Below are 27,294 nucleotides of genomic sequence, written 5' to 3' on the forward strand. Positions count from 1 at the left end.
TGGTCTTGCAGTGAGCTAACAGATACCCTGACCAAGTTTAAAAGTTAATAAATCATATTTATGGTCTTTAATTCTATGATTTGGTAGGCAGTAAAATTTTATTTTTTCCAATATTTTCAATATTTTATTATTATGGCTTATAGGTGCTTATAGGTACTTGTTTGGAATTCATTGACTACTTGCCACCATCCACACACTGATTTGTTCAAAGATCAACAGATAGATAAACAGACCCTTACACACAACATATTCCGGCATGAGTGATGTGAAATCCATCCTGGACTAAGACTAGCCCTACCCAAAACCTTCACTTATACTAGTCCTAATGTTATTCCAGCATTAGTGATGTCAGTATGTATACATGTCTCTAGATATCTGCAGATATTCAGGATTGTATTGTATTATTCCCAAATATGTAGAATGTGTGATGACACCAAACTAACCTCCCTCTCTCGACAAACGTTGACACACTTCAGTCAACACTCAAACCTTTCAAACCACCTTCATGTAAAGTGTGTTTTTAACAACAGATAAGAATTCAGTACCATGATGTTTTCATAAAAATATATATTTTAGATCAAATTTCTGAAAATGATATATATAGACTTTACTACACTACATTAATCTCCTATTACTATATAGCATTCATATAGAATATTTATGAATTTAAGTCCCGTACAACTTCTAGTTCTGCTAAATAAAAATATATATTGTGCCAATAAAAGAAATCACTAGAAAATGAAGTTGCTGCTCAGGTATGGATGGTATTTGTTTTTTTATTTGTGTTTCTCCTCATGCTGGTGTTGTGTAATGTGATAAACCCCTCAAGAAATGCTGAATTGTTAACAATACAGTAATGATTATTATATAGTTAATATTCTTCCTCTTATTATTATTATTGATCATGAAAAGCAGAGCATTCAATAATGAATCCTAATGATACAAAATATTAAAACGAATTTTTAAAAGTAAGGGATTTTTTGGTTTATTTTTTATCTTTAACCGTTATTTTTTTTACAAAGTAGTGCCGGCATTAGTGAGTGTTTTATTGACTTCCAGTTTAGTAAACCTACACTGAAAATGCAACACCTGAACACACAACTCTCTTATATCCCTTGTGCAACCTATTGTTACAGTGAGTGAAAAAGAGCGATAAAATATTTTTGTTATCAGATACAGACTCATTGATATGGTATCTTACCTCAATCAGATAAGCAGGGAGAAAGTTGTGATACTCAGACACTTCCATCCCTGCACTGATGCCAGCATGTCGAGTAGGCGCATTTTTAAAAATTATTTTCAGGGTGCGCAGGGTGGGCCGCATTTCTTAACAAGCTTCTGTGAAGTGAGTTAAATGTGAATGATTTCTACTCACCACCATTTAACAGTCCTTCAGCTGCCTCGCCGTATGATATGGAGCTCCAGCTGCCAGCAGAGCAGCAGCATCTAGTGGCTCATGGTATCACTGCAGTGCCCCATACCACACACACACACACTACAGATATCTGTGTTCTGGTGTTTATTTCACTTACATTAATATCTCGATTGTATTTAGACATCAAGCATTTAAACCAGTTTGAGAAGAAAAATCAAACAAACATGAAATAGATTCCAAAGACAACAAATATCTGCAGCTCGACAAACCCTTCCCTTAACACTGCACTATACATATGGAGCATCTATCTGTTTATAACTGTGTTTATACCTATAGCTATATATATATTTATATATCTATGTGTACATACCGTACTTAATCACTGATACAAAAATAAGATACAGTACTGTAAATGCAGGACTAATATACACACAAGATGAAAACAGAGCACAATAAAGCCGTAAAGTCCTCATTGAGGGCAAAAATACATTTGTTTACAAAAAAGATCATAATTACTGATATCTCACCCCTTTAAAAAAAATGGAAATGCACTGCCAGTCAAAGCATTATCCCAAGACATTCTGTCAAAAAAGTACATTTCCACATAAAAAAACAAGGAAACAAAAAAAAAGAAGAGGCTGATATTTGGGTTCTTGGTTTGAGCAATTAAATGACTACTGTGCATTTGTATACTTACTGTATCTTTGATCATTTATTATTTCTTACTTTATTTTCAAAGACACGTCTGTGATGGTTAATATGAACTCAACACACATAATACTGAAATATTGTATGTAGCTTTTTTTTATATACACATTTACCTCAGTGTGCATGGCATGAACCCCACACCCACACACACTGAGCAGACATGCTGTAGCAGGTTAAATTCAAAAAGTGATCAACATTATTGCCTCTGAAACATGCATGTCCTGCCAAAGTTCTGTTACAACACCGAATTCTGTTCAAGAGTTACAGCAATTGCATTTCCATCAGAGGAACCAAACGCAGATCGTGCAGATCTGAAATCCAGCTATGTGACTCTTTGTCCAGCCAGCCCATTCGAAGATCTTCTGATAGTAATGCAGTTGCAGTACTAGCATGCAGCTGAAATACAGCAAATGGTGTTGTAAAATTACCAACGAGTCAATTCATGTGTCTAAATAATCTCTGTAGATGAATGCTGAAATAGATGGTGAGCACTGCTATTTTAAAAAATATGTGTCTGTGATTTTTAACAGGCTACAAAAATAATCCTATTGACATACATTTAAATTTTCAGATGAAAACACGTTGTAATTCTGCAAACCGCTCAGGCAGTGCTTCATGATTTATTTTGTCTGAGACAACTAAACATCTAAACCAGTGTTAAATGGGCCAAAAATTTGGACAGAACATCATGTCTGAATCCAATAGAAGTACTTGTTCTACTTGCTATATAGCACTAACAGTACATAAACAGTACCATTCTTACAATTTATTTGACATTGTTTAGCAAAATGAAACACAGTTTTTTCTTCCTTTGTGAGAAAGTACAAGGTTCTTATAGTTTTGTAACCACTGTCACAGTTAAGACATCACATTATTGGAATTTTGTTGCTATAATTACCATGTACCAGTACTATGTTCACCACCAGTTTTATAGACACTGCCACTGACACTGTACCCTAGAGTTGGTAGGAAATGGATCTAAAAATGAGACGACACCTTTACAATCATATTTCACACAACCCAGAAGCTTTCCATTCTCCATGGCAATCGTGCCCAAATCATGTAGGTAAAAGAATATTTTTAACATAGTCCAGAATAAAAGACAAACACATTAAAATAAGACAAACAAATCTTTTTTTCTCCTATGCAGACTCGTCTTAACATGCACAAGAAGGATTAACATTTTAAACATGGGTCATGGGAATAATTTGTAGAACGTTAGCAAATCAGGTAAGCAAACATGCATGGCCGAAATTTAAAGTCATAACGTCTTACAGAAGACATGGTGGAAGTGAGAAAGAGCCAATCTGCATTCGCCATGTTGCCATGGAAGCAGGCAAAACAACGCCAGACGAAGAGGAGAATGGATGAAGATGGGCACTGCAAATGTGTTGTCACCGTAAGAGACGTAACATTGTCCCTTTTCCACCTTCAGACAAAGTATAAGCAACAACACCCAAAAAACAATAACCATAATAAAGCCAAAACTGAGCAATTATTTTGAACTCGATATTGATGTTTACAGTGGCTTTCAAAAATGTCTTCATTTCTGGTGTGATTTTTTCATTTCCAAAACTCAATTTTTATTCTTTGCACTTCACGGCATGATGCTGTGCTTCCTGCTGTTCTTTTCTCATACTTTTTTTTCCCAGTGTTTTGTTGTCTTTTTCATCATCTTCTGCACTCACACAAGACATGGCCACCAGAAATGATCTGTGGGAAGGGGGTCAGCAGGGAGATGCCAGATACGGGTAGCTGGGGCTTAGTGGGGCAGGGCCACCAGGATATCCACGTAGTTGACGGGGAAGAACCCCGACTGGCCATGGAGCATCCCCTCGTACCAGTTGTCATCGATCTTGTTGGTGAGGGTGATGAGGTCGCCCTCCTTGAAGCCCAGCTCACCCTCGTTCTCTGGGTCAAAGTCGTAGAGAGCCCGACAGCATGGCTGGTCCATGGGAGCTGAGAGGGGGACACATGAGAGATTTGGGATGGGGGTGGATGGAGGACAAAGAAGGTTTTGGACTGTGTGAGCCGTACCAGTCAGAGCTCATGTTTGACTACACACACTGCACAAACCTGGAGATTTGGAGGGGCCGCTGTGGCCGATGCCTCCATTGTGAGTCTCGCTGGCAGTGAAGTCCATTGATGTGCGTGGCTTTGGGACGTACTCCTTCCGTGGTTTATTGGAGGCCTCCCTTATTCTACAGAATGGCAAAAAGAAAAACTGAAGAAAATGAAAACTGGGGCAAAATTACCTCATGGGCCAGTTTTTCCACTAACAAAGTTTGTAAGTTTGTCCACTAACAAAGTAATGATCAGTTTAGAATTTCAATGGTATGTTTATATATTTTTTATACACCTCTCTTCACCCAAAGTTTGTCGGGTGTCATCAGTAAAGATGATTGTGATTTATTTGCTTAGAAATAACCGGTGTTCATTTTGTTGACCCCAGAATAAAACGTATGTATTTTGGTTTTATGTATTTTATTAAGTCCACCCATTGAGAAAAACTTTAATTTGTCATGCAGAATGGTTAGCCCCACAGTTACAACCTTTGCAGGATACTTATTAGCTTTGCATGTCCTGTCATTCATCTCAATATCAGAGATCCAAAATGCCTACTGTGTGTTTGTGCTTTACACAGGGGGCCATTTTCTCATAAAACACATTTGCACTTAATATAAAATAAAATATGTCCAGAGTCATTAAAAATGAAGTCTGTTTTTCCACATTCCACTTGCAATAATGCCTAGCAGAAAGTGACACTGGCACAGTGGTAACACTAACCTGTCCTCGATCTTGCCAGAGAGCTGCTGCAGGATCTCGGTGGCCTGCCGGTGGTAGTCCACCTGTGCCTGGACCAGAGCAGCAAGCTGGCTCACCTGCTCGATTTGCTGATGGGACACAAAATCGCAGGAACTACTGTTACATATGGCTGCCGCGACAATAGCGCAACATGAAAGACATGGTGGGAACTACAGGCAATATTGCGTAATGTGGCACTGTAATCATTTTTGCACATCATTTAGCATGAAATTCTAGAATGTTGCGTTCACTGCGAAACTATGTACTTCAATGGCAATGTAATGACATTTAACATGCAAATAGCAGACAATCAGATATTGTCCTTATCCACTAATCTGTTGACCTTCATGTGACCCCTTTTCACAGTACAGCAACACCTTTCAGTGAGGAGGGATCAAGGAGGGAAGACATGCTTCAAAAGATATCACTGTTGTCATGGACTCAATTCATGATGCAATGCATGGATAAGGATAAAAGCAAAAGTAAAAAAGGGGCTAAAGAAGACAAAAACAAAGAAGATTCTAGAAGACTTCACATGCAGATGAATAACTGGTCCAAAGATAAAAATTGGTGTGTGATGGGTGTGAGAGGGAGACTTGAGAGAAACCTCCAGCTCATGGTTAAACAGATGGGTGTGGAACTGGTTCATTCTTTGATGGGGAGACATGGGGATGGGAGGAAATTCAGCGCTCCACAGGCCGTACATCGCTCTCCAGCAGGTTGAACATGCTCTGCTCTGCAATCTCCTTGGAGTCGTCGAACTTCTCCAGGGCCTGCTTGATCTCATCATCAGTCACCTTGCCCTGCCTCTTCTTCTTGTAGTCAAAGTCGAGACGCCGACCCTCCAGTTTCTTTAAGTGGTGCTTTTGGAAGAATGACAGAAGACTAATCACTAAAACACTTTATATACATTTATTATTATTTTTACATTTATTATCATTTAAGTTTATAAACATTTATTATGATTTGCAATGCATGCTAATACATGCAATGTTTTACCAACAACAACAATATTTATTTCTTATATAGCCCAAAATCACATACAGTATGTCTCAATGGGCTTTGACAGGCCCTACAGTTGACACCCCCCACACTTGACCCTTCTGCACACAAGGAAAAACTCCACACAAAAAAAAACTCTAGGAGAGAGAAAAAAAAAAGGAAGAAACCTTGGGAAGGAGTGATACAGAGAGGGACCCCCTTCCAGGGTAGAGTGAGACTGCAAATGGTGTCAGTGCAGGGTTGGGGATGATATAATAATAAGTCCTACAGTTGTAGGGTTGGAGAAGTCCAGGATGTAGTCAGTGTCATGGTCTAGATTACGTGTCCATTATCCTGAATATATCAACCGAGGTTTGCATAAAATTAATTTAAAATATTAATCAATTGCATGTTTTGTAGTAATTGTGTTGCTGCAGCCAGATCACAAAAAAACAGAGTCAACCATCATAGACGTGTCACACTGTCATCGGGTTAAGATAAAAAAATCAGTGAAGACTGTTTGCAAACGGATAGACAACGTCACACAGTCACTGTTTGTACATTTCGCACCTACGAACTCCAATAGACACGTCAGCATGATTCTCTACATGCACACGTAGTTGTTAATGGATGTCCTGGCTGGAAGAAAGATGGATTGCCACTGCCTTTTCCGTCGATTCTGTTCACCGGAACTGGGGTTGTCTTTGGTTTATTTTCTGTTTAATTTGTTTGAAACATTGTGACATTGATGTAGTTTGATGGAGTGAATATCTCTGCTGCCTGCTGCGCAGCAATGCCCGAGGAAAGACAAAGGTTTAGAATGTCTCCTGGAGGCAGTGACATTCCTTATCTGCGCTGTATCAGCTAATGTGATTTTAATGAGTCTCATTAATAAAAGAGTAATGATTATCTGGTTCTCCTGAGGAAATACAACATGCCACTGACCAAACTATTTTAGTGCAATAGAAAGTGAGAGGTGCCTTGATCACTGTGATTCAAATAAATACCAAATCTATTGCAAAATAAAGATATACACAAAAACGAATTAGCGATTTCTTCAATGGCATATCTGATTAACTGTCTGATGTAATCATGCTAAAAAAATGTCTGATAGTAAAATTCATATCTTATACCGCCCCCTTGTGGTTCCTGAGGGTAATTTTTCAATGCATGAAGCACAAGCCATTTCTCACTGTAGTAGTCTTGGTAGGGAGTTGCATTACAAAAAATGTACAAAAATTTTAATAAATGTGTTTTTTCGCTGTGTTTGTTGCATCATGTTCTCAACAATGATTGTAAAACTGATTTTGAAATTCAGATACCAAGGGAGACATTTTTGGAATGGATGTCATATATGAAATCACGGTGAAACCAGACATCAGTAGAGGGGTACCTGGATTTCTTTTAGGTCTTTGTCATGTAGGTTCTGTAGAGGGTCGATGAAGTTCTGCTTCACCTCCATGTCCAGAGCATCCTTCACTTCCCCCAGTTCACGCATGGCTTCTCCGACATCGATAAGAGCCAGACCTAAACAATTTAGATACTAAGACCCAGCACTACTCACAGACTCTAAAAGCCAGCGCTATTCTGAAGTAAGTGGGCAAACTGGCAAGAATTGAAATATAAACATTTTTTAGGTTTGTATTTAAGTTTAAACATGACTTTAATGTTTTGTAACAATTGTACCAAACGAGGACTCCTCCCCGAGCTCCCTGCCAAACTTCTGCATGGAGTCGCCCAGCATGGTCTCTGCCTGGGTGTAGCCGGGCCCTTTCTCTTGCCCTCGGATCTTCGACATGGAGCTCATCATGCTCATCTTGGCTCGGATTGCTATGGAAACAATGCCTTGGTCAAAAAATACCCTGCTGCCAACTTTTAGATTTAACGCACAGTGCAAAGGGTACGAAACTGGCCTTAAAAGAAAAAAAGTATTGCTCCTTTGAAGTGTTTTGTAGGGCATCGACTATAATATAGGTGATAACACCCTAGCGTCAGTTTTTGCTTTCAAATGTAAGAAAAAGAGCTTATATGGGCTAACAATTGAGTGCTTGGTTTAATGAGCTATACTAACTACAAAGGAAGGTTACAAAAACAGGTTGGTAAAATGATGTTCACTGGGATTTTGCCTTTCTTCTGTAACATTTGATATAGTTTCCTCACACAGCAGATCAACATTAAACCCAGGCAGCAGTACCTGGGTTTGGTTGCAGATATTCTGTGGTCTTGGTCATGATGTCCAATACTGCCCTGCTGGTAACATCCACTTTCTTCTCAAAGATGTGAGAGAAGTTAAGAAAGCAGAGATGTGAGAGAAGAGAACACTGACGCAACCGACAGCGTCATCGAGCACAACATCAAACAATGAAAAAAACATCATGTAGCGACTGCACAAGATAAGTGAGGGATATACTGATGGAAGGGGGGACATCTTGTAACTGTAGCAGAGTTTGCTCCTAGAAAGCAGTTTTGACTAAACAAAGGGGATCTGACATGTTTCCTGTCATTTTCACCCTTCCATTGGTGACCCCCTCCAAGTGATTTTACTCCTGTCACACAGCAGATATTACATTACTGCTATATATGACAGTCTTCAATAGGAAGTTCGACTAAACTGCAGTATTTGCAGAACTCCTGCCATGTCATGCCAACTGTCATACATGCAAAGCAGGACTCACCAACATTAATGACACAAACATGGTACAGGGACCCTCACACAGACACGAATTTAGTCACATTCCCTGAAGCAATGTTTGCTGAGATATAGTAATCAGTTTTGTATTATTAATCAAATTATTAAATTGTGTGTCTATTATTTTGTTTAATCAGACCAATAAAGAAGCCAAGTAATACCAAGACTAAACGAGGCAAATCAGCAGTTTGTATGACCTGCAATGGGCCTCATTGAAAAGTGTTTAGGACCCATACTAAACATCATTTATACAATACATTATCCCAGTCTTGCTACCAAAAGAGGGAACTTTTCTAAAAAATGAAAATAAAAAGTCTCTTGCCTTTTCCATTTCCATAAATTCTTCATCCAGCTTGGTGCCTTCTGCTCCTCCAACTTTCTCACTCACCCTCTGCAGAGGAGAAAAAAAACAGTCATGAGTAGACAGTAGCCATTCATGTATTTTGGGAATGTGTGACAGCCTACACTTTTCTACCCCCAGTGGGTCTCCGGACAATTAACTAGCGGCACTGTCACTGGCAAAGTGAGCTTTATTTATTTCTAATTAGGTTTAAGACAAAGCATGCGAAATCAGATTGACCTTGCATTTTCACCCCCTTCTTATTGTCTCAGAGAAAAGGGCCACCTCACTACTCACTGAAACACAGACAAGCAGGATTATATTAACCTTGGGTCTTGCCCTTGTTTGCCAGGCAAACAAGGAAAGCCATTGTGCCGGGTGGGTTCTAATGTCTAATATGTTTTGTATCATCCCAACAAATCACACACACACACACACCCACACACAAAACAATTTCATCATCATGTGATACCAGAATGACCCTTCATCTTCAGACCTTCAAAAGAGCTGATCAGTGAAAGAGGAATGAGAATAAAGAGAGATGAAACTCAGGAGGGGGCTTCTAACCCTTGGCTTGTGTTTTGCATGTGTGTTTTGTGTAAGTGTGTGTGTGTCTGTGTGTGTGTGTGTGTGTGTGTGTGTGAGAGAGAGAGAGAGAGAGAGAGAGAGAGAGCCTGTGAGCATGAATTTAAAGGTGACATTGCTGTATACACCTCAAACTCTTCTCTGCCTGTCTGCTTGTCTGATGGATGCTACAATTGTTGTTGTTGTTTTTGCAACATAACACAAGGTTGCTTCATAATTCCAGTGGCAAAGAACATTTGTTGAAAGTCACACACAAATAATAGCAGTACCAGCGCTGGTTCAACCAACTTGCTCCAATATCATGCTGGAATAAAAATTAAACATCTTGTAATGTCCATAAGGAGCTGGTTGCCATGGGGACAGGCACCTGGCTACCAGGATGTGTGAAGAATTCCCTGCTGGGATGCATCTAGAGTGAAGATCAAAGCTATAGGGTTACCACAACCAGTGGACAACCCTATATAACCCTTTTATTCTTTCTAAAGAAAGAATAAAAGAACAAAAGAAGAAGATAAGAAATCAAGAAAAATAAAGTGGCTTGGAAGTGCTGCACGCCTACATCTTTAATCCAGAAATGAGGCCATCAGTCTGAGTGGAAAATGAGGGATGCGGTGACACTCTCCTCCCCCATCGTTCCATTTAAAGACCCAAACACACAGACATATATCCATATTTGGCATGACGAGGGGTCTGCAAGGACTGGCACCCTGGTGATGTGACAGTTCTGTAATCCTGCCACCCTGCTGATCTGAGTCTCACACACACACACACACACACACACACACGTGTTTACAGCAGACAGCAATGATTGTGCTTCCGGCTTCTCTGAGATGTAATTGCGGTAAAATCTCGCATGCAGGTGGAGGGAGGGGGGTGCTGATAATCAGATCCTCCCCTCTGTCACACAGCGGCAGCCAAAACATCGATTATCCCCGTTTTCAGCAGGACTGGCTTCGGGTTTTTGCGTGTTTTGAAACAGCTCATTAAAATATTTTTGCGAATCACACCAGCAGCACACACACACACACGCGGAAATGCTAACAACGTAAATACGCCTGCATGGACAACAAGCACTCAGTCTTCAAGCTCTGCCTGGGTTGATTCCTCAAGCTGTACGAGGAATTAAATCTTCTAATCTTCTAAACAAACGGAATGTTTCACACATGGTGGGCAGGAGTCTGGAGGAAAGGTCATTAATGCAGGGGACACAGCCTGACCTTGGGTCTAATCTAGTAGGACCAGAATTATCCAGAGTGACCTCAAGCAGCCTTTCTAGTAACGGACACAGTTTTCCGAATGGGAGTATTCCTCAATGGCTTCCCCTGAATGGGGCATTTACACACACATGTACATACACACACAATCCCTCCATTTCCATACCAGACATTCCATTCCATAACAGGAAATACATTAGAATAATTCATGGGGGAAACATGGGAAGCCCTGTGTGGAATTAGTGGGTTCATGTGGGATCCTGTTTAGAACAGTAATCTGCAACCTGAACTAGATAAAAAAAATTCTGAAAAATCTGATCTGAAATGTCGGCTGTATCGCCACAGAAACGTCAGCCTCAAGGAAACTCGGTGGTAGAAAAGTGGAAAAGTCAATCCACCAGTGGCCCACTGTGCCATCTCAGCTAAGCTTCTTCCCACCACCACTCAGGTGGAAACATCTCCCCAGGGAGCCACAGTGTGAGTAAAGCCACGCAGTCATGAACCCAGAGTGCTCCATCAAATCACTATCGGTGACGGAGGTGCATTTATCCACTGTGGCCCACACGCCACGAACGCTGTGGGCTCCTCTAAAAATACCAGCAGTCAGATTACAGCAGACTAGCCCAGAGTAACCAGCGCGAGCCAAGGGAGAGTGCAGTAAAGCCTTTGGGTTTTCCTCTGGGCCAAGAGTCCTCTTAATATAGGCGGGTTAACAAAGGGGCCGACAAAACATGAAATACAAGGCATATACAATGGTTGGATGGAGCCAAGAGAATTCTGAAGAAACTCTAGAATATCAGGGTTTGACATCAATAAAGTTGTGAATACATAACGCTTTATCGGGAGAAAACTTGACAAAAATTGCACGACAAAATCATCTCCAGCCTTGTGCTCATCAACATTCTCACTTGTATTAATGAGAGGAAACTGAAATGACCTTCCTCTTTAAAGAATATTTAGATTAAATTGTAATTTTCTTGTTGTCGAACTTCTACAACAGAGTGAATAAAATAGATGTATTCATAGTTGGGGTCCTAGTGAACCGGAATTGATCTCTTCATCGATGGTAACTTGAAAGCACGTTGTAAGTCGCTCTGGATAAGGGCGTCTGCCAAATGCCATAAATGTAAATGTAAATGATCTCAGCAGGCCCATTTGTGGAAGGCTGAAATACTTTTTTTTTTAGGGATTAAGTTAATTTTCATCACAAGGAGGGATTTTGCAATTCATCTGATCATTCTTCATAACATTCTGGATTATATGCAAATATAATCCAGAAAAAGCTAACTTTCTGAAAACAAGTATTTGTGTCATTCTGAAAACCTTTGGCCATGACTGTAGTCAAGAGAACTGTCTATGGTGCTGAATTCTACACTTGTAAGGTTTGTCGATGCAGCCATAGATGGTAAATTTTTTCAAAATAGTTTAAAGTTGTAAAGTTGTGAATATCCTTGGTATATGTGATTTAACCTTAATCTTTACATGCCAATATAACTGGAGTGTGGAGTGTGCAAAGGTTTGGTAAAATATTTAACTTTGTTTACCTCATGTGTTATTTCATAGTTGTGGATCTTCTTCTGCTAGGTTAAATAAATTGGTGGTGCATATAGTCAGACTAATGCTGGCATTTTAACAGAGGCCTTGGCAAGGAATTTGTCTCAAGCTTTCACATTAAACTTGGTGCTCAACTTCTGTATTGGAAAAACTTTGAACACATTTAAATGAGCTTTATAACCAAGTAAAGGAGCCTTATTCACACTGAAAATACTCATCACGGATTGAAGTTTTATGAAGCATAACACACAGACCAGAATAAAGTGAGTTGCGTGTGTGTGTGGTGCACATAGCACTGTAATGGTGCAGTGCAGATGAGGCTGATATATCAGGAGAGGGGAGAAGGCAGGTGGAAGTATTCTGTCAGAGTGCCGCTCTCTCCCCTCTCTAAATCTCTGCCCGGCCCAGATGACAGAAATCAATATGAATCTCAGGGAAGCAGAACTCTCCTTCTCACCCGTCCATCATTTCACCAGGAAAAGGGAAAACACACACACACACACACACACACACACACACACACACACACATAGTTCACTATGAGATGAGTCAATGCTAAATGTCAATAATTGACAGGAATAATGACCATACAGCGATGACATAAAGTCATTCATCTCCTATTCTTTGTCCTCTGACACCCTGACCTCACAGTACAAATGCCACAAAATCCTGCGGGTGCTGTCTGGGCTCTGTGGCCAAGAGAGGCAATGCAGTGACGGGGTGGCACCGGCCTTCAGCAGCACAGCACATCACATGGAGTCCAATGTGAGAGAGGCACACGTGGCAGACACGGCTGCTGTGGTGAGAGCGCAGGCCCCACCCCTCAGGCCCTAATCCCCAGCGGGCCACACCGGGTCCTGCCTCTGATTTAAATATGGCCCTGAACCCTCCTCACTGGGGCAGGATTAGCACCACCGCACCGATTAGGGGTTTATAAACAGCAACGGGACACAGGGAGGAACAGGAAGGGACGGTGACTTCCTGTGGCAAGGATCTGAGGAGGTGGCATGTGGTTGTGTCCATAAAATCAGATTGCAGAACCCGTAAGATCACAAGTACTTCATCTGTATTTGAGTGTGTGTGTGTGTGAGTGTGTGAGAGGGATACCTGCACAATGAATCCATGTAGAGCTTTACATTCCCTTCTTTATCTTTGATACTGAAATGCTGGGGAGACTTCCAGGTTATTTTTCTGCTGCATGGTGACTCGGCAGAAATAAGAAATCCAGAGCTGTGATCTACACTAGTCAAAACCCCAAATTCATTCACATGACTTGCTTCTGAAAAGGACAGCTCACCCACAGCTCTCGCCCACTCTGTGTGGATGATTATTACCCTTCATATTACAAACTGTGTGCATCTTAGGTTGCATGTTTTCATGTTACTTCCCGTATGCCGTCTGCTTTCTTTTGAGCTGTGTTTTGGCCACCGTGCCTCTTTTCTTTTATTAAAGTCACCGGTTATTTGATAATGACGAGCATTTGTGTTTCTCCCTCACCCCGTGGCATTACAGTAACAACGCTTGCCCCCAAAAAATAGATGCTTTCCAGGGATCATGAGCCTTAATTACTACTCAGAGTCTTTAATATTGCTAATGACGAAATTACCCTAATCCTCCGATCCACTCAAGCATCAACTGGACAACATTTTTTTCAAAAATGAAAAGATTAACACACAAGCACAATACAAAAGCAAAAACAGATGGACCTCAAACCCCTGGTCGTGAGGTTGAGTTTGGACATCGCTGCCACCCCCAACCCCGCCGGTACGGTGGCAGCGGCCTGAATTTTAAAACTCTTACGTAACATTAGGATGAGTCTCTGCACCGAGTGCATTCCCTGCTGCCATGTGCCGGAGAGAGGGAAAACAAAAGAAGCGTGAGGAGGAGGCTGGAAAAGGGGGAATGAAGAAAGGGAGAGAAACAGAGAGGGGGAGGAGGAATAAAAAAGTGACATATGGCAGTGTTGGGGGAGATGGGTACAGAGATTTCCGAGTGCTTTAGGAAGAAGCGTTTGCCCTGGTATAAGAGGAAAGCAGGGATAATGTGAGCATGCATGCATGCACATCCATTCATCAACTGGCAGTCACGATTCAGTCCCGCCCCCAGTCCAAACACACACACACACACACACACACACAAGGACAAACTGCTTAATGACGTCAGCTGCAGCAGTCACCTGGACCAGATGTCATGCTGACGTTCCTGAGCACATGATGTTCTGTGAAAGCCACTGAGCTCAGTAAATTACAGAACATCACCCACAGTTCACCACATCTGTCATCACATTTCTGACCTGAAGCATGTTTTACCTAAAAATATCTCAAAATATCCCCAAATAAGATGACTTACAGGCATGTCAAAAATATAGAACAGAAAGTATAGAAAGTTTTGATCAACATACTGAACAAATATATATAATTTTTTTTTTACAGTCTGTAAAAGAGCTTTTGGAGACCACAAAGAGACTGGTTTTGAGTTAGTCAGTGTATCTGCTGGGGCATTAATAACTATTCGTCAATAAAGTTGACAAAAGATCATCTGTGCATGCACCTTAGGACATCTAGTGGTCCTTTGTATGTCCCCTCAACATGCATATTTAATAAAATGAAAACCAAAACACTGTAGTCAGTTCCCACACAGAGAGAAGGAAAATCCAAAACAGGAAGACTCCTGAACACTTCCGGTTCACTTCCCTTTGCCCGAAGAGACCAAAGCACAGAAGACAGATGAGCTTCCAGAAACATGTTACAATACAATATAAAAACACAAGTCTGTGGTTGTCATTTCCTTTCATTTAGTGGAATTTGGTGTGGAAGAAGTGTGAGAGAAGGGTTTACCCCACCTTACCTAGGGTGACTATCTTGTGACTTGAGCTTGCGCCATCATCCGCCATCTCCCCATCCTTCCCACACACATAACCGTGGTGAATAATAATCCTCCTGGCGGCAAGCCACAGTTTTGGTTCCACGCAATGCAGTCTTCAGTTGCATATGCCGCTACATATATAGGGGGCTTAGACTTGTGCCTTTGACGTCTTTTCTGGATTTTCTGTTAATGCGTCATTAGTTAGTTACACAGTTAACTACAGTCTACTTTTTTCTAAGGAATGACAGAATTTACATATAATCTTTGAGGACATTTTCTATTATGCTCAATAAATACCCATAATCACGTATACATAATGATAGAGCAATAAAGATAGTGAAATTTGTTGCAAAGGCAAGGGACTTTCAGATTTGAATGTAAAGGGATAATACTGCACACTGTATTTAAGAGCTATTCCAGGGAGGACAGTGTGTCCTCCACTGACGACTGATAATTATGTTTTTCCAGTTCACACAGTGTTGCTCAGAACAGGCGAGAACAGGAGTGCAGGAGATTTCTTTATTTCCCATCACTCTCACCATACTTTTTGTTTCTTCCAGCTTACACTTTCCCAAAACCCTGATTGGCAACAGCCAGAGTCTGCGTGACGGATTGTGCCAGTGCCACTGTCTCTATGGCTGCGGCTGCTGCAGTGGCGAGATCGGCTCCCTGCCCGGCATTTCCATTTCAAACTGTCTAAATAATCGAGTAATGGAATGGATTTTGCTGGCCTGACATCCACTAACAGTGGGCAAGCCGACCAGATGCTCGGTCACATTGGCATTATCTAACACTTACTACGAAGCCAATCGCATGCTTGACATTAGTATCAACTCTTTACAGGGACTGTGACACCATCCAAAAAGAACATGTGTTCAGCTGCTAAGGTCCAGCATGGTGGAGGGATGGTCTGTCTGGCTGGTCAGATTTTTTGCCATAATTTGAGCAAGATCAAGTAGAAGAATATAATTTGTTTATATTTCAGAAATGTCTGGTTATTAATTTTTTTTTTGTTTATTACAATGATATTATTTATTAAGGCAGTTCTGGAAAATAATTGTTAAAAATATATAGGAGATTGTTGAAATGGAAATGCCTACTTGGCATATACCCAGATATTTTCTTGTTAACTCAAAACAGGCAATGTTAACAGGCTTTGGACTCCTGCAGGCTAGGAGAATAATAGCTTTGTTTTGACGGAAAATGGAAGTACCTTCTATTAAGACATGGGTGAAGGAGGTAACATATGGAATTTCAGTTGAGAGATTGACTTATATACTAAAAATAAAAGCAAAAACATTTGAGGAAATTTGGAAACCATTAGTCATGCTCCTTGAGAGCCTTGACAGATTGTTTTAACTCTGTCATGTTTCTGAATATGATTAGATTAATTATTATTATTTTACGCAATGTATTAATTTGATGTATTATTTTAGTTGACTTAACGTCCATCCATTAATTAATAATGTTTAAACACCTGATCCGTCACACGATCCATATCTGATGACTGGCCAAGTGTATGGCAGTTGTTGTGCTATGCTGTCTTTGCTCTTGCTTGGTTGATGTTCTCTGTTGAATAAATGCCATCTTTTAACCTCCAGCTTGTTCATTCATCCAATTAATAGTAAAAATGTTGTATTGTTATTACACACTCAACATCTCAGGACTAGGGACAGCACCACTTAAAACAACATAAAATAATTGGTGCCTGGATGGATGTGTTAAGGGGTTAACTCTACTGATTTTCTCACTATAATTAGGAAAAGGACAGGCTTGCATGCTGAAATGTCATGCAAATGTATCTGTGTCTGTTCTGAACTCCAGCACCCACACGCTCATTACAGGTTCATAGGACAATTTTGTGATCTAACAGCTAGAAGGGCAATGTTGTGTAACATGTGCCATAATAAATTCATCTTCGGTGTGGGATACTACAGATTAATTTCTTATCACACACTTGAGCTTGCCATTTTTGGATGGATTCAGACAATTGTGTTTATTTCTAGTATACATTTTTATATTAGCAAGACTAGGCATTATGTCGGTCTTTATAATCCTTATAAATGGGGTTTGACAAGGCATAATAATAATAAATAAAGCATGTACATACAGGGATGGCGTCATAGGACAAATCTGTGTGGGGATAAACATGACTAAAAATGGCAGTTCGGGTAAAAATCCAACTTGATTACGTTACCTGTCCACATAACTCTCTGATCATTCCCTTTACGTTTTAATCTCTCACAGATTAACATTAACGGGCCAGGGAAATTCATGCAGCGTAAAAGCATTTTAAAATATGTTAATCTTCACAGAAACGTGGAAAGCCCCTCAGACACCAGCTGCCTAAACCCAAGCAGAGTACGCCTTCTTAAATTAATGGTTGTCACAGACCTACACATTGCTCAGGGAAAAAAAATTACATTTGGGAGGCCAGTAATGGTCCCTCACATATTGAGCATAGCAGGTGTCATGTCCACCCGAAAGGTCTATTGTTCCCTTTCCAGCTCAGTGATATGAATGTCTCCACAGGAAGTGAAGACTAATAGCAGCTGGAGATCTTAACAAAAAAAAAAACCCACTGATTTAACCACGGGCACTAGATTTAAAAGAAGTAACTTGCAAGCCCCATGCTCACAAGGACAGGCACAATGGTAATAGTCCAGTAAGCGTTTTTTAATTTACAATCAAAGCAGCTGACAACCTTTTTCCCTGACGGGGCAACGCTGGGATAATTGGAGTTAAATTACCCATTACGTGAGTTTGCAAACATCTGTATCTTCTGATTAAACAATTTCCTGCTCTCACTCACACTAAATTTAAATGCAAATTATGTCTGCATATTTCATAAGAGACTTAAATATGACCTGTAATATCACACAGACAGATAAACAGATGGCAAATTAATTTTATTAATTATAGTTTTTAAAATGAAAATGCACAAACTGGCCTTCATACAATGTCATCAGACGTGATTTGACATGGCTATGATTAAAGGTCCCCATGGCGGAGGCTAGCCAAAGTAGCTTAGCTGCAAACACGTGTCAGACGATCATAGCTGGAAGACAAATGTGTTTGGGTTCCCGTGGTGTTAAAAATGCAGGCACAGAAAATTCTGCTGCACGCGGGGGAGGGGGCCGCGCCTTCCCCGGAGATAGAAATCGATAGTACACCACAACAAATTTATCCCCACCTGGGCACACAGCTAAGTACGCTCTCAGACAGCCAGGCAGATATCCTGTCCTCCCACTCCCCTGGTTCAGGGCAAAAAAGCAATCTGGTCATCGATTCGGTCCATATTTTTAGATACGGGCCTCCAATTTCAAACAGCTGATTGAATTTCTGGTGAGGTAAAAAAAATGCTAGCAGGATAATTAAATAATACGTTAAAAACTACATGTTAATTGAACAAAAATAAATCAGCACCACAGACAGCACCACTTTACCACTCAATACCTGGTCAATACCAGTAGCAACAGCAAATTCACATATGCTTTTAATTCTCATAGATAATATAAAATGTTTTGCAACAGTCATATTTCTTAGGAATGAGAATGCATTTATTTTAATCTGATACCAGGACACCACACTGTACAATGTGCATGCTATTCTCATTCAGTTAAGGGAATTATATTATATAACAATATAATATGCTGATAGATGTGATCATATATCCGGCAATAGTTAACTAATGATCTGTGGTGGAACCATCTGTACTTTTGTCTGCTTTTCCCAGCAACATTGGTCCACTGGTTGGGAAGTGGAGGTTGGGTTCTGGGGGATGGGTGCTCTGACATCGGTGTACTCACTTGGAATGAGTGGGTTGGACTGATGAGAGTCCGACAGCCACTTCAGAGCACATCATTCATGCCAGGGAGGACGAGATTAGATAGGTATCTGGGGATCATGGGTATGCAGCATGCATTTCCTCGCCCACCGTTTCAGCATGGTATAAAAGCAGGTTTTTGCTCATTATCCAGAGACACGTGCTAGTCAGTTGGATGTGGGATGCTAGAGGAAGCAGCCATAAATTATTAAGTCCTTTTTCTCAACAACAACCCCTACTTTGCCTTGTTGCCATACCAACTCAGGGATATTTAGCAGAGAGCAACCTCTCCCCATTTGTTTGTTTCATTCCCTTTATAATCCACATTCCCAGGGCAACCTGTTTAAGAGGTGAAGGCATGGGAGAGTGTTGCCCACGTTGGGCTTACACGCGGGCAGACGTGCTTCTGGCAGACAAGGTCTGGCAGAAAGCTGAAGATTAGTTTCCAGCTACGCTTTAAATGAATGTCTAATTAAAAAGGTGATTTTCTCTCTAATCCCTACTGTCTTAATCCATACTTTTATAGGCAGGGTGTGTGGCACATCGGTCACACAGAAGAGCATTATGGGGATATTTTTCAACCAGTCACACGTCTGGCTGCAGGTAGACTGAAGAGCATAGTGAGCACAAAAACAAGGCTATTCTATTTACTTCTATAAAAAGGTCTTTGATGGAGCTTGGCTGCTTCTGAAAAAATCAATATGTTTCAAATTTCGAGATTGGATCGAGCAACCGCCACAAAACAACAGTTAATTTGTGAACCAGACATGCACACATGCCAAACTGATTGGAAACCAGAGAGAATATTCATCACAATGACAGATGCAAGAATCAAGTCCAAGTAATCTCTGCTCACAATGACATTAAGGCTGACAGAAACTGATTTGGCATCAGCGTGCTCTGACACCCACTCAATCTCACAATCTCACAATGTCACCCGCACGTGATCATTGTACAATTTCAGATATAAAAGTACTCTTATTTGTTGCACCTTAAGGTTATGCGCACAGATCAGTCCTAAGACTAGGACCACTGACTGGTGTAATGAATAACACTGATTATCAATCAATCAATTTTTATTTGTACAGCACTTTTTACAATGTACATTGGCACAAAGCATTACATCAGAACACTGCTCAAGGCCCCTAGTGATCAAGCCAAAGGCAACAACGGCAGGGAAAAGCTGCCTGAAAAAAAAAATGTTGAGAGGAACCTTGAGAGGAACCAATCCTCCTCTGGTCAGCACTGGATTACCCTGGGTTGTTCATGACGGGTCACAGATGTAGTGCAGTAAGAGCTTCATCCAGGGAATTCAAGGAAAGTCAAAAATTATCTTGTTATAGTGACACATGGACCACAAAAACTGGAGTGATCTGCACAAGAGGTCTTGAGGAGTTCATCCATCACCCTGAGGTTAGGGCTATTTTGGTGGCGACATACTCAATATATTATGATGTCATAATATAATGGCTAATTTGAACATTTTGGCCCTCAAAATGGTACACTTAGCTAATCTAACCTAAGATGTACATTCTTGTAGAGTGTATGAAGCCCCATCATATGTGGAAGCACCTCAGTGCAAGAACGGGATCTTCAGCTCACCTCATGTAACCGCTCAGAACACCCTGTTCCCTGTGCTTTTGGCACAGCCGTTGCAGGGCCCAGAAGACCACCAGCTGGATGATAATGACCAGTTGGGCCATAAATGGGGTGGGCTGTGATTGGCTCACTCCGCCCTCTCCTACAACGCTCTTCCTCTACTCAATGGACCAGGATCCCAGTTGTGCAATTGATCCGGATACTAAAACCGTCCCCTTTCACTGAATGACATCAAAATGTCATGACATACACACGCTACAGATCTGAAACGTCACACACGTATAAAGTATCACAATTTACAAGCAGGCTTGGATGCCGTACTATCATTTGTCACACACAACTGCAGTTTCCAGGCAGACATTTTGATGGATGTTACTTAACCAGCTTAGCACTCAACCCTGGATGCTGGCCAGCCCTCCCCCACTGGTCTTCCACGAGCTGAAATGCATTTTTCCCCCAGTGTCAGAGCCAGCCAGGGTTTCCTACAGTGGGTGATGCCCAGAATACGTAATCCAGTGAGCTGAATAAAACATCAGATCCGCAGTCTGCCTTTCCACCATCTGATATCTGCCACCAGAGACATCTCCCTGTGCCCTGGTATGCAGGGGAAAGGCAGTGGGTGCAAATGTAGCCATAACCTTCACCCGAGGGCCCAGAAAACAGATGAGCTAGATTGCAAAACTTCTCAAGCCTTAAATTTCCCTTCTTAACATGCACATCCCTAGCACATTGCGGTCCTTATTACACACAGCTTAAATTTCTGCCTCCCTTATCACTCCTTCCCTCATTAAATTATACATTACAAATACTATAATGGTTCAATTATAAATGTACCCTACCAGTCTATGTTTATTAAAAATGAATACCCATGGCCTCTGTAGCTGTCTGTAGGGCTCCACCGCTTGCTGAGCTACACAGAGGTTAATTCTAATGAACCCAATCAGGTCCTAAAGGTCCCTCACCCTGAGAGACCCACCACAGAAAGTCTATCCTGTCTCTGCAGCAGTTTAAAAAATGTAATAAAAAAAAAAAAGATGCAAGATTGCAGTCTGGCTCCAGCCAAACCCAAAAGAGTGTAAGAGACAATAAACAACAAAAAAAAATGGCAGCCTCAGTAAATAAACCAGCAACATACAATAAAATTAATGTCACATCTTTATGAGCAGTGCAGTGGTTATTGTGAGATGCCCGAATGAGACAGGGAAGGTCAGTGGTATGTAAGTGCGTGTGTGTGTGTGTGTGTGTGTGTGTGTGTGTGTGTGTGTGTGTGTGTGAGAGAGAGAGCAGCCAGAGGTGTTGTGATGTGGTTTAGTTCTGTGTGCCCTGCCATGCTGCGCTCCCTGTGTGTTTGCCAGTCTGCTTGCGTCCAGCATCCAATCCCGCATTCTTCTTCTTCTTCCCAGATCTGATCAAAGGCAATGTACTGCACTGCAGCACTAGCAGCTTCCAGCATGACTCACACACTCATACACACACCCCTCTACCCCAGGGTCTTATGGGCATCTCTGATATCTGAGGCACAGTCTGTGCACAACAAACTCATGAAGAATTAATGCAAACTTAACTTGGTTAAAAATTATGAGAGAGATTGAGTAATAAAGTATGGACGTGGATGGACTGGACACGTAACTCTTTAGGTAGACGGTGGTAGTAGCCTAGTGGGTAAGACACTCGCCTGTGAACCAGAAGACCCAGGTTCAAATCCCACTTACTACCATTGTGTCCCTGAGCAAGACACTTAACCTTAAGTTGCTCCAGGGAGACTGTCCCTTTAAATACTGATTGTGAGTCGCTCTGGATAAGGGCGTCTGATAAATGCTGTAAATGTAAATGTAGGTACATAATTATATACAATATCAGAGAAAGTATCTAGCTTGTGTATTCACACAATCAGCTCTTTATGACAGCTCACCATTAACAATTCCCCCAGATTTACCACTTATCACATGTACCCACTTTGTGCAGATCTAACAGGGTGCTACTGAATATGGGTAGAAGATGACAAGTCAAAAACATGATAGGCCCTCTGGTTGTCATGGGGACTTGACTGGTGTGGGACTCGTAGTAATGTGATTGCCTGAAAGTGCCAAATCACAGTGTCATCGGCTAATCATTCGTAACACAATGAGAACAGTTCCAGAACACGACATGTGCAGACCTTTTTTTCTAAAATCTGCGATTCTAGTCAGGACACTTAACTGGAAACAATAGACATTTGTAGTAATAACCATAAATGGCACAATAGGCCATTAGAATTTATGTTTTTTCTCATATTCTTAAGAAAGAGAAACTAACCTGAACTGGACATTTGTGTCAACGGGTCTTTTGCTGCTATTTATCATCTGTATGTACGAAAGAGGTCAGGAGAGAGCTGTGAGTGTCTACAGTGGATTGTCTATAAACATGGGGAGTAGACTCAATCTCTGTTTGGGATACAACTATCTTGTCAAAAGTACAGTCAAGAGTCTGATCCGCCGTGCAATGCCAATTTTGTCTGTAAAGCTCCTTAGAATTATATAAACTCTCTTCTTTTACATACTATATTTACACCCATGGTAGAAGCGAGAGGAATTTGCAAGGCATATTATATCCACATATGGTAAGAACAATGTAACATGAAACAAACTGCCACATAATTAAATGCCATATGGTTACTACACTGGATTACATTTTGCTATATGGCAAGTTACACTGTACACTGAGTGGTAGTAGCCTAGTGGGTAACACACTTGTCTATGATGACCACAAAGTCAAAGGTTCAAACACCACTTACTACCACTGTTTTCCTGAAAAAGACATTTAACCCTGAGTGTCTCCAGGGGGACAGTCCCTGTAACTACTGATTGTAAGTCACACTGAATAAGGTTGTCTGATAAATTCTATAAATGGAGTTCAATAATAGTACAGTTTATGGAAAAGGTCTAGAAAAGGTCTACCAAAGGTCTCTACCAAATATTTTCTCTAGAAATGTATCTTATAATCGAAATCAAAATAATAATAAATGGTCAAAACCCAAGAAAGTTATAGTGGGAAGTAAAGTGTTAATTGTGTGGGAAAAGGATCTTCCACACATACAGGTCCACAGCACACCAGAATGTGTGATGGGGGAGGGGCGTTTTCACAATTACAGATTCATCAAGAAAGTCTCCTGATTCCTCATGAAAATGTTCCTTATGCAAAGAAAACTACACCAGTGGACATTCACATCCTGAGTATTAGTGACAAAAAGATGCAACCAACTCAAAACTGTCCGTGTTCTCCAACCCTGTGTTCTTTATAGCTTGTGGTGAAAAAGAACCTTTCAGATCTGGTTTCATTGAGCTGTAACTGTAATGGTTCTCTATGAATCTGATGTCTTACCAGGTCCATGGACTACCTCCAGCCCACACTTAATCTGTCAACAGCGAGGGCTATTACAGCAGTAGAACGTGTTTATGCTGACATTAATCTGATGCAACGTTCCAGAATCTGCATGGCCCAAGGATCTGGTTGCTCTTCTTCTCCCTCCTCCCTTCTGCCAAAAGTCTTTTTTTGCCCCTTAAATCCTCCCCCCGGGATGAGCAGGATACCATCAAACACAATTCAACTCACATCACCAGGAGCCAAAGGAACACAACAGCTATTCATAACTAACGCTCATAACTGGGCACACGCAAAGTTAACACAAAAGACTAACCATAGCGCTACAGGCAATGCTACCAAACAAAATAATATGTATTGGATTTAATGTCTCTCATTTACAGCCACAGGAGCACAATTTTCGAAGCCGCATCAAATAAAAAATATACTGTTTTTGCCAACAGAAGCCAAAATCACAAATCTGTCACCATAGACCTTTCACAAGGCCTTGAACAGGAGCAAAAGGTATCTGCGTTTGTCAAGATGGCCTCACGTGGTTGGGGGTGAGGCGCAGGGTGTGTAGCGCGTGCCCCGCGCTCAGAGAGCCATCTGTTCACTACGGCAGCTATGAGTCAGCCCGCACCGCTCAGTCCCTCAGGACGGGGAGCAGGAATGTGCTAGGACCTTCCATGCATGGACCAAACCCTGAGGGCTCTGATTGAAGATGAAGTCGATATTCAGGCGGCGTATATAAATCCATGCCTGTGGGTGATGTATGGAGATTGAGGTGCCAGTAGGGTGACATTCATGGTGACTGCCTTCAGACTTCGGACAATCTCCTTCTAGTAAAACCGCAGCGAAGCGTGGCGGAGAACCCGCTGCCTTTGCTTGTGTGTGTGTGTGAGTGTGTGTGTGGGGGTTGCATGACACAGGAATTGGATTTATGGTTGTCTCCTCTCTGTGGATCGTTCACTGGGAAACACCTGCCCACAAAAAGGACACCAAGCGATCACAACAGACTCGTTTAATCTCAATAATGCCATATTCTGTCCTGCCGGCCACAATGGGACATCCGGGGCCGCAGTCGCATCACTGCCATTGATGTTAACATCGAGTCACACAGAAGTATCGGCCCATCCCCCAAGATCTTCATACGGCAGGGGGGTTGTGGGCTGGGACAGAGTGGGGAAGGGGGGGTGGGGGCACAGAGCAGTTGCCCTGGAGATTACTCGAGCAGATTTGAGAGCTGGAGGTCTGATCTCAGATGGATTAAGGCTTCCGGCGACGGGAGACCCTTCTGTTTGCTGGGGGTGTGTGTGGGTGTCGTGCAAACCCCGCACGTGCTAAGCTGCTGCCTGGTTATGTCACATGTGAGAATGAATACAGACCCTCCCCACATAACATGAAGGCATCGATCATGACATAACATGAAGGCATCGATCAAATTGCGTTTTGAACAACATGTACTACAACGTTCATTATCATCCTCACTTTATTATATAGAATGTATGGATATTTGCGAAAGTCAGAAATTAATAAAACATCTCCTGAAGGCCTTGGTCGGTGTACAAACGCGGGGAAGGAGTGTTCCCTTGAAAGGGGATGTGGCTTCCTGATCTGCACTGGTATACATGTAAAGAAAATTATTCTGAAATACGATATAAGGCATATAAATGCATAAGTGCATGATCACAATACTTAACTGAATAGCCAAAAATAATTATGGAAATATACGACGAATACACCCGGTTAAAGCAATGTACACAAATTCGTGATTTTGGCCTGAGAAGCCATTCGAAATGAAAGGTCGTATTTTTTATTAAGGATTGTTTCGGTAATACCGCAGTGACCCGACTGCTCAGGCCCACGGTATAGAAACAGTAAATCACGCGCATGCGCACAGAGGGGGGCGGCGAGCGCCAAACGTCGTGGGTCCGCGCACGGCGACCCCGAGAACGGACGGTCCCCGCTCCGCGAACGCGCCGTGGGGTTCTAAAGGGCGCCGAGGTCACGCAGCGCTCCACGCGGACGCGCGTCACGCCGGTTACGCAACGCGGCCGGCCGCTCGGACGCGCCGGTCCGCGGCTGCTGATGCGCCACGGGAAATGTCATCTGAAGGGGAGTCCTTCCCACGTCTGGCCAGCCAGCTCGGGGCGGAGGGACCTTTTTCCCCACAATTTCTGCCGCATTCATCGTTCCTCCCGATGGAATTTTTTTTAATAACAGTAGCAGATAACAAAAATAGGCGTTCTGTGTTTAATTCAGTCGAAATAAACACCGATAATCACACTGCGTCCATTTTTTTTATTTCCGGCGCCGTGACGGGCTCTCACCTGAGTGGCTTTGTGGAACTGCTTCTTCAGCCCGGCTACAGACATGGCTCCGGATGCGTCGTCCTGCGCTGCGTGCGAACCGGCGTGGGTGTGAGAGAGAAGGGGTGCGTCGACGTGAGCCCTGCCGGTCGGAATCCGCTGTGGGGATCCCAGCTGCGGGGGCAGGAGCCGGGCTTCGGAGAGTCGGACACGCCCGTGACGTCAGCCGGCATCGTCTTAAAGCCGCAGCGGCCGGTTGTGCTGCAGCTGCAGGAATGTCCCTCGGAGTTGCCATGGAGTTGGAGTGAAGTGTCATATCTGCTGAGGATCAGTGTGTGTGCGGGGCTTGGTAGTATTTATTGAAGATCGGGCACGTTTATATGGTTAAGATGAACGCAGCGCTGCCCGCACCACATTCAGCACCACGGACAGCACTCGCGGTCCTACTCACTATCCACAACCGCTCAGTGCTACTCGGGGTCAGCAGTGGGCAGCCATGAAAGGCGTCCGGGGAGGGGGGACCTCAGTGGGACACTTTGGGGTTTGAACCCCTCTGGTTGCAAGATTAAGAGTGTCATGTTCTAGCCACTGAGCTAGCCAGGCGCGTGCACACACACACACACACACACACACACACACACACACCATTCACTCACACAATCACACCTGCAGACAATTCAAAGTTACCACTCCACCTAGGAAACCTGTATCAAACACACCCAAGGTCCAGACTGGGATTCGAACTCACAACCTTTTAAGTGTAAGGCATTGGCATCAGGTGTTCTGAATTCCTTCACATTCCTTATGAACCATAATAAATGGCACACGGTGACACATTTCATTGTGCACGTCCAATAGAGTATCTGAAAGTGAAGTGATTGTCATTGTGAAACCATGCAGCACGGTGACGCAACGAAATGTGTCCTCTGCTTTTAACCATCACCCTCAGGGAGCAGTGGGCAGCCATGACAGGTGCCCCGGGAGCAGCGTGTGGGGACGGTGATTTCATCAATGGGACTTCAGTAGCACCTTTGGTGGATTGGGATTCGAACCCACAACCTTCTGATTATGGGTCCGCTTCGTTACCCGCTAGGCCACCATT

At 42.2% G+C, this 27,294-nt stretch overlaps 1 protein-coding gene across 1 annotated transcript; it reads right to left on the bottom strand.

The window, feature by feature from the left end:
* Nucleotides 1–1,502: 1,502 nt before the first annotated feature.
* sh3gl2a (SH3 domain containing GRB2 like 2a, endophilin A1) lies at nt 1,503–26,403 on the bottom strand. The gene is made up of 9 exons (XM_028978235.1): nt 26,214–26,403; nt 8,881–8,949; nt 8,064–8,136; nt 7,556–7,699; nt 7,263–7,396; nt 5,593–5,751; nt 4,871–4,977; nt 4,160–4,284; nt 1,503–4,042 (listed from the first exon to the last, which is right to left on the bottom strand). The coding sequence occupies exons 1-9, from the start codon at nt 26,256–26,258 to the stop codon at nt 3,846–3,848; spliced, it is 1,053 nt and encodes a 350-aa protein (XP_028834068.1). The 5' UTR covers nt 26,259–26,403; the 3' UTR covers nt 1,503–3,845.
* Nucleotides 26,404–27,294: the final 891 nt, after the last annotated feature.

This window comes from Denticeps clupeoides, chromosome 4 (genome assembly GCF_900700375.1).
Source record: "Denticeps clupeoides chromosome 4, fDenClu1.1, whole genome shotgun sequence".
Classification (NCBI taxonomy): domain Eukaryota; kingdom Metazoa; phylum Chordata; class Actinopteri; order Clupeiformes; family Denticipitidae; genus Denticeps; species Denticeps clupeoides.